At 35.8% G+C, this 14,036-nt stretch overlaps 1 protein-coding gene across 2 annotated transcripts in view; it reads left to right on the plus strand.

The window, feature by feature from the left end:
* LOC113078546 (uncharacterized) overlaps positions 1-7,634 on the plus strand; it is a 28,712-nt gene extending 21,078 nt beyond the window's left edge. Inside the window, exons 1-4 of one of the 2 annotated variants that reach the window (XM_026250844.1) lie at positions 4,026-4,128; positions 6,031-6,366; positions 6,594-6,911; positions 7,484-7,634. In XM_026250844.1, coding sequence (XP_026106629.1) covers positions 6,072-6,366; positions 6,594-6,911; positions 7,484-7,611 — 741 coding nt within the window. In that variant the 5' untranslated portion in view covers positions 4,026-4,128; positions 6,031-6,071 and the 3' untranslated portion in view covers positions 7,612-7,634. Of the gene's footprint in view, positions 1-4,025; positions 4,129-6,030; positions 6,367-6,593; positions 6,912-7,483 lie in introns of those variants that run through there. The other variant, XM_026250843.1, reaches the window with a different exon arrangement.
* Positions 7,635-14,036: the final 6,402 nt, after the last annotated feature.

The following is a 14,036-nucleotide window of genomic DNA, read 5'->3' on the forward strand; positions in this document are numbered from 1 at the left end:
TAGACTGAGATTCACATGGATGAAGCTACTGATGCTAACCTCCCTCACTTAAGCCGTGAAAGGCTATGGTCTAACGTTAGGTTTTAAAAACATTACATTTTATTTTTATTAAAAAGATTACCGTACCTTCATACCGCTAGCTTATTAAAATAAAATGGCTGAATTCATACAAGCACTTACTGCTACACATCAATGTTTAACGTAATTAGTAGCCAAGTTCACCTGCCATCTGGTAACGTTACTGCATTTTTCCAAACGTTCCTTCTTTGATGCAGACGAAATTTTCAGTGGATTTAAAACGACTAACGTTAACGTTAGACACTTTTAAACGCGGCTAACTACATTTAGTTTTGACTAACCATCAGTCTCAACTTTATAGAAGTGGATAATGGCGGCGCTTAGCTAACGTTAACCTTATTGTGATTAAAACTTACGTTCAGATAATTTTGAACCGTAACGTCTATGCAATAATCAAACCATGAAAATGAACACATAGTTGTTATCACAAATCTAAAGTAGAAAAATCTAAACTTACCGAAGATAAGTCAGCCAAAAGTGACCGCCCAAACCGACCGTCTCTGCCACTGCCAGAAGGATCTTGTTTAAAAAAAAAAAAAGAAAAAAAAAAGCGCGCGGATTCAAACGCACTTCGCTTTTCAGATTAACATTTACTTAGTATTTTTAGGTGAATGTGCTGTGACCATAAAACATTAAATAGTACTTGTAAATATATAATACAATTTACTCTTTCTTTTCAGTTATGTTATTACATGAATAAATAGTGTAATTTTTACTTAAGATATTATAGTTCCAACTTAATCTTGATTTTACAATGTATAAATTACATTAATTAATGTAATAGATTTTACCACACCACAAAGTCATTATTTTCAGTGTATAGTTGAAAGAAATGAATTGAAGAATGAAAGAGAGAAAACGGGAGAGCAGTTTTCAATTAAATATTTATTAAATTCAGGTAGAAATATTAAGATATTACTGTTACAGTTCTTGACAAGCACCAATCTGAATAAGCGAGTATAAGGTTTTTTTTTTCTTCTTCTTCTCTCATTAAGAGGACTGAGGGTGGACAGAGGAGCTGGAGACGCAGCGTAAGATAAAGCTCGATGAAGAATCTTAACGAATATACCGGGTTTTAGTGATTTATAGAGATGATAGGTTAATCGAGTTAGAGTGTCTGGTAAATCCGCCGTAAAACAAGAAGAAGCCTGTCTATGAGCGTTTCTCAATATGCGTACTTGTCTGTACTTGAGTTCTTGTGGACTTGTGAAATGTCATCAGTCGCTGCCCAAGTACTGTTCCAATTCAAAGTTCACATCTAGCCAAGTCCAGTTCAAATCCCCGGATGTGTTCTTGATCCGCCCCTTTTACCGAGGATGCATGGAGAGGTGACTTGTGCAGACTTGTTATGGGACATAACCCAGAATTCAGATCGAACCAGGTTCGCATCAATGGCAGAGGAGATTAGAAAGAATAATTAGAAAAACATACAAAGCTGGAGAGACATGCTAATATGTCTCGTCTCTTCGCCATCCTCCGCTGCATCCTGGCTTTTCTTTGAAGGATTTGTCTCCTCCGTTCGGCAGCCTCCTCTTCAGCATCTTGATAAAAAATAGCAATTGCAATGGCAATCCTAAGCTCTTCCATTTTGATTTACACTGGTTTGCAATTGATTTACTACGGAAGTTCTAAGCGGCCATGCATTATAATATTTTTTCTTCTTGTTTTCTCGTTATAACGACTTAATTTTCTCGTTATCTCGACATAACGAAGTTCGTTTTCTCGTTATAACGACTTCATTTTCTCTAAGAAGTTACAAAACTGCGCCAGCAGGTGGCACTATAGACCTGAATATAACTGATGGGGTGTTGTACACTATCCACTTTACTGTACGTGGACCTTCCTCGTGATCGCTATCATTTGTGCAGTCTTCATTACTGACATTAATTAATTCATAATTGTTAAATGCTTGAATCAATATGAATATTTTGTGTATTAAGTTCCTGCTAGATGCATGAGTTTCACCAACGCTTTCTGTGTCATAAAATAACTGCTTATCAAAACCAAGGTTGACATCACTGTATTCTGTTTATCTACAGTAGGACGGGATTTAACGATGTAGGCTGATGTGCTTCTTTTCCTTATTTCTAATCTTTATTGTTAATAACCATATTGATGAGAAATGTGATGTATATGTAAAATCCATAGGCTAATTTAATTCAGTTTTGTTCTATAATGTTGTAATCGTTTTTTTCTACACACACACACACACACACACACACTACACTTACACATGGACGCTCTTTTCAAACAGAAGCTTCTAACACACATGATATCTGCCACATCATATAATGACTACTACAAATTACAAATTATATATAATTTTATTTCAAATAAAGGGAAAATGAAAAGTGAGTTTAATCCAAGCAGCTCTAATTTCGCGGTGTTGCCATTTAAACATGTTAATTACAAAAACAAAACGTTCGTTGTACTGTCTCTGGAAAAATCAATAGTGATTGATCAGCCTGTATTTATGTACAGTATTGTAGACGTTATTACCTAGGCGAAGCTAAATTTGCAGATTAGATGGAGCGGAATTTCCTTATATGGGTCCTAAGGGCACTTCTGCCGGAAGAGCGCGCGCTCCCGTAGAGCAGAGCACTGAGAGGCTGAGCACAGACATTCACTGATCAAAGCGAGAGCGTCGCGAAATGTCACAAAAGAAGTGTGTTTTTGGTTGCCAGGGCAAGACAACCCTGCACAGATTACCAAAAAAAACTGCATTAAGGGACCAGTGGATGGAGTTTATTTTTACAGAGCATCAACGGAGTTGTGCAAGTGTTTTTGTTTGTTCCCTGCATTTCGAAGATGCTTGTTTTACAAACAAGGCCCAGTTTGACGCCGGATTTTCATATCGTTTATTTCTTAAGGATAATGCAGTCCCAACGAAAAAGGGTCACGATCGTGTGTTGGAACCGCAGGCGGTGAGTAAAACTGCTTCAAATATCTCTGTGTTGTTAACTTAGCTATCGGCGCGTAAGCACATCAAGTAAAAAACATGCGATGTTGTCATCAAACTGCACTTTCCACATGTACAGCTTAAAAAAAAAAAAAAAAAAAAAAAGAAGACATAAAGTAGAACTTAGTCATTTTCCAAAACCGCTAAGCAAATATATACAGTTTCAGTACATACCACATAGAGACGTCGTTGCTGATGCTGCTCTTGTTAAATTTCAGCCTCTGGATCTGATTCTGGATCATAAATATACGCTGAATCTAACTGTTAGCCATGGTTTGTTTTGGATGTTTTTTTCCTCACGGTAATGCCACAGCTTCCAAACGCTCTCAACGCAAAAGCCTACTCGCGCTCGTGATTCTTTAGCTCCGCCCACACGTCACGCCTCCAGCAGCTCGTGTTTTTCCGGGAAAAATCGGTACAGACTATCGTTCTCTTATGAATATAATAAAACTAAAGACTTTTTGGAGTTATGAAGGATGCAGTACTACTCTATAGGTACTCAAGATTAACAGGATATTGAGTGAAAACGAGCATTTCACCCCCCCCCCCTTTAAATTGTAGCTGAGATTGTTGAGACTTATTGCTAGACTGCTTAATGAAAAGAGGCAGTTGTTTCCACATATTTTATTTTATTTTAAACAACGTAAATATAATCACAGTAGTAATGTTACCTGAACCACATTAATAGTTTATAATAGTTGTGTAATATTATATTCAATTTCATTATAAATATAAAGTAAAATTAATCAGAGTAGGTATTTATTTAATATATTGAAAATAAAAAAGAAGTTAATTCAAGTAAAGCATGCCTATTGCATGCTGAGTGACAGGTACGTTTGTAGAATGTCTGGACTCGCTCTCCCGTCCTCAAGAGTTCGTTCTTCTGAGTCGAACTTGCCAAGTCCAAACTCGGAAGGATGTCAGGCTTCGTACTTCCGCTCAATTTCAGTTCTCTTTTGTACTCAGTCTGAGATAAACCATATCCCAGTTTTCCTCCAGCTCAAAAACGGCAGGACAATTAACGAACAGAGGAAGGACGGAGAGCCGTGACGCTAAACTAAGCGTAAGCGCCTAAATTTAAGATCGAATCTGTAAGTAATTTCTTGAAAATGTTCTGATGATATTGAGCAATAATAATAATAAAAAAATAAGATTGTAGTTTAGGTTAAGGAGATCGAAAACGGCAGGGGATATGGAGACACGGGATGCTATTCGCTCTGTTGTGGAGAATATTCCCTTTATTTGCCAACTGAAGCCCGAACCAGAAGAGTGTTTGTTTCACTTTGAATGGAGGTGATGTTGTAGACCTCCCGGCAGGTTTGGGGAAAAGTTTAATTTATCAACTGTTAACGATCGTCAGCGAGAAACCGGGGAGGCAGAAGTCCAGCCAGGCGATATTTGTGATTGTGAACTGTTCCCTCGGGTATTTTGCTCGATGGTTTTGTTTTTGCAGTTATTCCTGTGTTTACAGCGGAAGTTTGAGGCGGCTGAGCCGGATGTGAGGCGCATAACACACGTCATTTCCGAACGAATGTGATTGGCTTAACCAATGATTTTAAACGTCAGAGACGAAGCGGCAAACACAAACAGCTTGTATTAATTTATGATACATACAAAAGAAGAAGGAAAACAAACAACGGATAATTAATCGCAATCTGCTGTCATATCATTTTTGTGAAAAAATGCATCGGTTAATTTTGATTTCAATCTTGTCTTTATTCGTTAATGGTAAGACTTTTTATGTTACGATCTGGAGAAATCAACCGACGAAACGAATATTGATCGACATTATTTTGATATTGAAATTATTTGAGTTAGAGAAGCTTTTATCCAACCATCTCACACGTGCTCGATAGTTATATTGCATTATAAATGTGTAAATCTTTTACATCAGATCTGATCACTGTAACGTTACAGTAAGGTATTCCCGCAATCTACCCTATTGTGATGAGTGAATGTGTAAATCAATTATGTTATTCTGCAGTTTGTTTGTATGTGTTACATTATGAATCCAGATATACACTCTTAAAAATAAAGGTGCTTCAAAGGGTGCTTCAAGCGATGCCATACAGACGCCTAGCCCTGCTCCTGATGATTGACTGTCCTGCAAAGTTCAGCTCCAACTCTAATCAAACACATCTGGAGCAACTAATGAAGGTCTTTAGGATCACTTAAATATTAAAGACAGGGGTGTTTGATTAGGGTTGGAGCTAAACTTTGCAGGACAATCCCTGTCTTAGAAGAAACATTTTTGAAAGTGAAAGTGACCTGACATTCAGCCAAGTATGGTGACCCATACTCAGAATTTGTGCTCTGCATTTAACCCATCCGAAGTGCCAACACACACACACACACACACACACACACACACACACACACACACACACACACACACACACACACACACACACACACACACACACACACACACACACACACACACACACACACACACACACACACACACACACACCCCCAGAGCAGTGGGCATCATTTATGCTGCAGCGCCCGGGGAGCAGTTGGGGGTTCAGTGAGGACACCTCAGTTGTGGTACTGAAGGTGGAGAGAGAACTGTACATGCACTCCCCCCACCCACAATTCATGCCGGCCCGAGACTCAAACTCACAACCTTTCGATTGCCAGTCCGACTCTCTAACCATTAGGCCACGACTTCCCTCTTTTTTTGGTTCCACAAAAAGCCATTCAGTCAAAGGTTTTTTTTTTTTTTTAAAGAACCATCTCATTCTTACCTTTTTATAATTTGAAGAACCCTCTTTCACCAGAAAGACCCCTTTGTGGTTCTTCAGATGTTAAAGGTTCTTTATAGAACTATTCAGACAAAAGGTTCTTCTATGATATCATGAAGCACCTTTATTTTTAAGAGTGTATTTCTTTGCTCACAATCTTTATGATCTGTACAAAAGCATTTTCAAACCACTTTACTGTTGTATAACATTGTTTGACTTAAAATTAACTGTTAATTTTTTCTTCAGATGTGTCTGGAGTTGGTGCAGATGTAGAGTCAGTGACAGTGATGGAGGGAGATTCAGTCACAATGTACACTGGTGTTACAACAACCCAACAAGAAGATATAAAATGGTATTTTAATAACACTCGCATCGCTCAAATCACTGGAGATCTCAGTTATAACTGTACAGATGTTGAGTGTAATGGAGGTACTGATAGATTCAGAGACAGACTGAAGCTGGACAATCAGACTGGATCTCTGACCATCATGAACATCACAAACACAGACTCTGGACTTTATGAATTAAAGATCATCAGCATCAGAAGAAGCAGTGAAAAGAGCTTCAGTGTTACTTTTCATGGTGAGTCATTTAATATATTTAATGATTGAGCACATTTAAAAGCTGACAATGAATGCGAATGAGGTGTTTGTTTGAATGAGTATTTCAAATAATGAAATAATTTGTAATGTGTACAAAAGGGATATATGTTGCATTTTAAAGAGCATGAATAAATCAATTTCAAATCCATAGTTCTTTGATGTTTTGGCATAAATATCCTTACAGTCATCGGTTGGTTTGTGTTTCAGATGTTCCTGCTGCTGAACGAGATGAAATGAAGAGAAAGTCAGTGAAGGAGGGAGAATCTGTCACTTTAGATCCTGGTGTAACGAAAAACCCAAATGATGTGATGAGGTGGTATTTTAATGACATTTGCATCGCTGTTGTCAATGGAGATAAGCGTAAGATCTGTACAGATGATCAGTGGGATGAGAAATTGAAGCTGGATCATCAGACTGGATCTCTGACCATCACAAACACCAGAACCACAGACTCTGGAGAATATAAACTACAGATCATCAGCAGCAGATTCAGCATCATAAAGAGCTTTAGTGTTTATGTCACTGGTGAGTATAATGTAGATTAGGTCCCTTGAAAAATTTCAAAATAGTTAAATGGTGTTTTTTTTTTTTTTTTTTTTTTTTTCAACGCAATAATTTTTTTTCCCATTGTTGAATTATTATTTTTTTTTTCGTTGTTTCTTTGTGTTTGGAAAAGTGAGTTTTGACTCCGTATCAAATGGATTGGTTAATTTCTGGAAACATTAAAACATTTCTGAAAGTTTCCAAAATTTCTAGAATGTTTCTGAAACTTACTGGAAAATTTCCACCAGTTTGTAACCCTAGTATTAAACTATGAATGAGATCGTCACCTTCATGTGAAGTGACACAACCAAGACAAGCTCTCCTCAAGACTAATGTTTACTTTAAAATTAGTCTGTTTTTTTTGTGACAGCTCACAGTAATTTGATGCTGTTTAATCTGCTTCTCGTCAAAACCCTCCAGATCTCATCATTTATGAGTTAAATCAATATCAGCTGATGACTAAAGCAGGAGAAGTGTACTTGGAAAAACACATGGATAAAAACAGTTGCTCTTTAGTAATGAGGACTGCTTCTCTTTCTCTTTATCTGTTTCAGATTCAGGTCTGTCTTCAGCTGCTGTAGCAGGAATATGTGCAGCTGCTACTGTTTGTGTCCTGCTGCTGATGGCTATATCTCTTTATTTACTGCACTGTCCAGTAAGAAGAAAAGAGTATCCAGTCTAGCAATGGTAAGTCTGATTTTGTTTTAATCCTTTTCTGCGAAACTGGTTCTTTCATACAGTTTGTTTATGTAATCTTGTTGAAACAATTATTCACCAGTTCATTTACATCAATATAAGGAATGTAGCAATCCTGTTTTTGTCACTCCAGATTTGGGTCATTTACCGTCTTGATCATGTATGGACATGTATTTTCCTAGTGTTAGGTACACACTTAAAGTACATTTAATTATTATAATGAATCCGATGTACAGTGCAATGCATATACACTGTAAAGGCAAAAACTAACTGTAATCTGATGAGCATTATAAAATGTAATATACTCTAATTACGAGGGCTTGATTTTTGGGAACTGATTACATAATTTAGATTACATGTAATCAGTTACTACCCAGCTCTGATTACACAAACAGCTGAATTAACAAGATGGAAATTGTGTTTAGAGAATTTTAATTAACCAAAGTAGTGTGTGTTTAATTGAGTTTGTTGTTGTTCAAACAGACACCAGGACACAGCACAATGATCAGGTAAGATAAGATAATATGAGCGCTGAATCAGTTTGACTACAAATCTGATTCAGATCTTTGAGTTGGAAACACGTTTCTGCAGTTTGATTCAGAAATCTTTACATTGAAACACCAATAATAACTGATTCCTCAGGACAGCACCGTTCTCACAGTTTACTTCATAACAAACAATGGTGTGGATACATTTTATATTAATGCATTTATATTTACAATAGCTTAATCAATTATATTATTATCAGAATTGTATTTAATATTTTATTTTATTATTATTAAAAAAAAAAGTACAAGGGAGCCAATATTTTTGACCACAACTGTATATTACTGAACTATGGCGGATGACTGTGTAATTACAGTGTATTTTCCAATTTTCTGTGAATCTGTTTTCTTACAGGCTGATGGTGTTAATGATTTGTCTCCTGATCAGAATGACGTTGCACTGATGGATGATGCTCATGCGAATTCCATTAATCACCATTAATCACACTAATCTAGTGACAAACACTACCAATGACTTGTTCTCTAATCACGTTGAGATCGAGCCTGATGCTGTCAATGAGATTTAACATTATTAATTATTTTGATACTTTCAAGGGAAGAGAAGAGAGGATGGGAAACGAGAGAGATTGTCATTTCCACGCTTTATAGTAGGGCTGTGCAAAAAATCGAATGCGATTTTCATGCACCTCTCATCAGTAAAGACGCTCCTGTAATTAGAAGTATATCTCCAGCATGTGCGTTCAGATCATGGTTGCCAGGTTTTCACAACAAATCCTGCCCAGTTGCTTCTTAAAACTAGTCCAAAACTAGCCCAATCGCGTTTCCGGGAGGTTCCCCAATAAAAATGGCTTCCCGGGGTTAAAATATAAATTTTTGGGAAGGGTTTCCCTGGTAAAATTAGCACTTTAGGGGCTAAATATCACGTTATTGGTATTGGGATTGCTTCAAACCGCGGACATGAAAAACAATCGCAGACTTGGCAACACTGGTTCAGGTGGAGCGGCAGTTACTGCACAGAGCCTTAGTCTACCGACAACTAACACAAAATCGCTTTCAAAATCGACAAAGAATCGCCTGCGATTTTAACATCGATTTTGTGTAGATTGTCAGTGAATTACGGCTCGGTGTAGTAAATGCCAACCAGTGTTGCCAAGTCTGTGGTGGTTGTTTTTCATGTCCACGGGTCACAGCGACCCCAATACAAATAACGTGATATTTAGCCCCTAAAACGAGAATTTGACCAAGGCAACCCTGCTAAAAAACGTATATTTTAACCCCGGGAAGCAATGTTTCATCGGGGAACCTTCTGGAAGCGGGATTGGGCTACACTCACAGAAATATTTCACCCCAAATTTAAGATTTGTCATTTTATTACATGACAAATTCCCATTTATATTTTTTTCATAACTTTGAAAACCAATCACATAAACTTTAAATAACAGAATCTTGTTTGTTTTATAACTCTTACAGAAGATCGTATTGAGAATGAACTAAAGTTTAGATGTTGATTTATTGTTTCATTTGAAGTAACCATGTTAGAGATCAGTGTTTGCTTTAGTTGGGCTCTTGACCCTTGATTTCTGTCTTAGTCTTTTCTCTGGCTGTTATAATCGTGTGTTTCTAACACATTTGTTGTAAACCAAAAGCCCAGAAGGAATCCCATCAGGTGTTAACCTGTACCTAGGTGAAGGTTGTTATACTTTTTATTGGTGATGATAATCATCAATTATTGAACTGTACAGAGTCTAATCTCTGATGAAATAGGTGTTGTGTAATTTGATTTATTATAGTACAAGTGATTCTAAGAGAAAGTGGTTCTGTGATAATCAGTTAATATGAATGACTTTTTAAACAGTTTGGACTTCTATGGTGTCAAACAGTCACACAAAGACATCAATAATCAGAATATGAACCTCAACAATGGTGACCATAAAAAAATGCTGCAGAGCATGCTGGGAGCCATGGATGAGTTCTGTACTTCAATAGTACCCAGCATGCATTGCAGCATGTTTTTTTCGTCACCATTGTAGAGGTTCATATTCTGTTTATTAATGTCTGTGTTTGACCAACTACTGGCATGGAAGAAAAATTAATGTGTACAAAATGTTTGGAAAGTCACTTGTATATTAACTGATTATCACAGAATCACTGACTCTTAGTGTCATTTTTACTAGAACCACTTCTAATTACACAACACCTACTTCATCAGAGATTAGACTCCGTATGGATCAATAATTGTGTATAATAATGAATAATTATCATCACCTATATAAAGTATAACAACCTACACCTAGGTACAGGTTAACACCTGATGGCATTTCTTCTGGGCTTTGAGTTACAACAAATATGTTTTAGAAACACACGGTTATAACAGCCAGAGAAAAGACTAAGACAGAAATCAAGGGTCAAGAGCCCAACTAAAGCAAACACTGATCTCTAACATGGTTACTTCAAATGAAACAATAAATCAACATCTAAACCTTAGTTCATTCTCAATAAGATCTTCTGTAGACGTCTGACAGAAATAAAGTCAGTCTGGTTATTAATAAGTGGAGCTGTTGATGCTGTTTGTGGGGTTGTTTAATCAGATCTTGAGAGATTTCATGTATTTTATTTCAGTTGATTTCATCTAAGTCTGCGTCTGAAGTCAGTTGTAGTAGTTTTGAGAAGCAACTGGGCAGGATTTGTTGTGAAAACCTGGCAACCCTGATCTGAACACACGTGCTGGAGATATACTTCTAATTACAGGAGCGTCTTTACTGATGAGATGTACATGAAAATCGCATTCGATTTTTTGCACAGCCCTACTTTATAGTAAGACAGTCATACCAAGATTTAAGGAGTCAGTACCAATACAAAGTGAAATTTCACCTCAGCACACTAGCTTCTAGAACTACATTGTAAGATTAATGAATGCCGTGACATCCCAGTTATTTAGTTTTGTTTGAGGACATTCACTTATAGCTGCTAGCATTGGCTGTTTACATGCTTATATATTGCCCAGACACAACAAAAAAGAGCAGGTACACAAATGTGCTGTTTTCCAAGACTGCTGTAAGTCAAACAACAGGCATTCAGGTTTACTCTGTACTACTGATGCTGTAAGTGTTATTTAATTGATAATAAGAGAATGAATTGTTGCTAACAAACAAACAAACAAACAAAAAAGAGCAAAAACAAACGCATGTAGCTTGAGACAGGCTTTAATACTGAAAATGCAAACTGAATCTCTGCCAGCAGTAGGCGCTTTGAGCTTCGCTAATGAACGATACTTGATCAGTTAAAAATGAGAATGCCATTGAAACTTTCCTGAAGACAGTTGGTTATCATCTGAGATGCATTCATATAAGACGCCCTTGACACGTTTTGATTTTGAAATGTGCAGTGCTCACGTTTTTTCAGTGAAGTCAACCACCACAAATAAATTAATGTATGGGAAACACTGTGGCAATTACACACTATTTTTAATTATCACCTACATTTTTTAAATGAAAATTACAAGACCGAAGGTTTTTATTTTCTTTTTTTTTTTTCTTGTGTTCCATGCCTTTATACATTAATGATGTGGGTTGTGTTTTAATGATGATAGGAAATTAAAAATCTAATCTCTGATATGTGGAAATAGGAATCACAGGGAAACAATAACATATAGTATTTGCAAACAAAATATTAGTGGTATTTTCTGAACTGCTGCTGATTAGTTGTGCTCACTGCCAAGTTTTATTTTTTCCATTTCAATTTTTTTGTAATCAAATTGTAAAAAAACAATTGTATTGTTTTTATGTGTATGAATTTAGCGTCTGATTTTGTATTTTTTTTATATTTGAATATATTTGTAAAAACATTTTATACATGTTATTATACAATCTGAGCGATCTGTGTTTCCTGCAATAAATGTCATAGTCATTAAACATTTGATTGACTCACAACAGCTGGAATCTGTTTGTATTCAGAGATAACTGAACTAAATTACACTGAGTTATTCTGTTCATTCTGTAATCAACTTTCACCTTTAAATTATTATTATTTTTTTTATCTGTCAGTTCCTGGTTTGACCCTAAAATATTTGATGTTTTCTTTACAAAGAAATTCCAAGGGATACATCAGATAGTGAACCTTAATAACCTCAATACAATCAGTAATATTTGACTAAGCAAAAATAAAAATTTGGATGATTTGGTCTTTCCGACCTTTCAGTTGTGGATGTTTATCAGTGAAAGTGTTGCAAATAAAGTCTAGCAGATTTGTGATTTACTCTTGATTTAATATTGAAAGTCAAATTCAGAAATCAATTATAATATAAAGTAATAATGATGCATATATATATATATATATATATATATATATATTTATTTATTATTATTATTATTATTATTATTATTAATCAGCTCCTTTTCGTTATTTACTCCCCAAGACTAAATAAATTTAAAAACTGCTGAACATCTGCATGGTACCATAAATATCACAACAGTAAATCATATTTTGCATTTTTTTTTCTTAAAACAACAACAACAAATGTATTTTAAATGTATTTGAGATCAAGAATAGTTAGAAAAAGAAGTAAGAATTAATGTCTGTTTTAATGTCTGGTAACTCTTAAAACTAGCAGAGTTTGTCTACAGGGTCACAGCATGAGTTCATAAAATAAAAAGTGAGATGCACACGTGCTTGAAAATCAAGTTCATGTTTCAATGACACTAAGTACATGATGTTTGATTGGAGAGAATCTTTTTTTTTTTTTTTGTGTACAGAAGAGAAATGTGTCAAACTGTTCAAATCATGGTCAGAAATGGAAAAACACCCTTCAACCGCATGCTATAGACACAGACACGTCAGACACAAACTCATGAACAGACATCAAACACAAACATACAGCAGCAGACACATTCTCATGAAGAAGATGTGTCTACCAAACCACATTTCACAGAATGAAGCGCTTCACTTCCACTCGTTTCATGAACATTTTACATATATAAAGATATACATCAATACATTTTTAGCCACCCCCCCCCCCCCCAAAAAAAAGTGAATCAAGTGGTTTAATACAAATTCCCAAAATACATGATGACTTTATGATGACCAGATTTAATTTAAACTTTATTCATATACAAACACTGATTAATGCACATAGAGCTGATCAAATATGGTCAGTGCAAGCTCAAATCAGCACGCTTGATTCACAGAAACCAGTGAAGTTTGTTCTCGCACATCAAAGAAGTCTTTCACGTTTCAAAACAGATTTTCAGTGGATGGACAAAAACTGACAATATTACAAATATGACAATATGACATGAATTGTGTTAGAATATGCTAATCATATAAGCATCTTGTTTCGATGATACTAGTAAGATGTTAGCAGCATGGTGCTGATTCTTACCAATCTGAAAACTCATGCACAGACTCTGAATCTGAGCGTGTAATTGGACTCAAAAGCCTGAAGGTTGCTCATTTTCTCATGTTGACAGTTGCATATGTCACATGGTCCTCCTCTTTAACTTTCTGTACAAAAACATATTGCACAATATATAACACTGATACAATTATTTAAAATGTGGCATCCTGAAAATTGATTGAGATTCAAAACGAAATGTGGTTGTCATTGTGCTGAAGAGTCTCTTGTGGTAATATGCATTAGGGCTAGCAACTGACAACACAAATGTGTTCTAATCTTTTTTTATTAATGTGAGGAATTTTTTTATTTTTTTCAATTATTTTTGTTAACAAACAATGGCTTTAAATATCTGATGCTGTTGTGTTTAATGTATGTGACAGATCATAATACAGACAAAAACACAAGCACACAGATCTACATCTGACTGAATAAAAAATAATAATGCACAGACTAAATGCGGAGATTCAGATCTTACCAGTTTGTGTGAATTCCTTTTGAAGAACGTTGTGTCGG

Source organism: Carassius auratus, unplaced genomic scaffold (assembly GCF_003368295.1).
Source record: "Carassius auratus strain Wakin unplaced genomic scaffold, ASM336829v1 scaf_tig00025933, whole genome shotgun sequence".
NCBI classification, from domain to species: domain Eukaryota; kingdom Metazoa; phylum Chordata; class Actinopteri; order Cypriniformes; family Cyprinidae; genus Carassius; species Carassius auratus.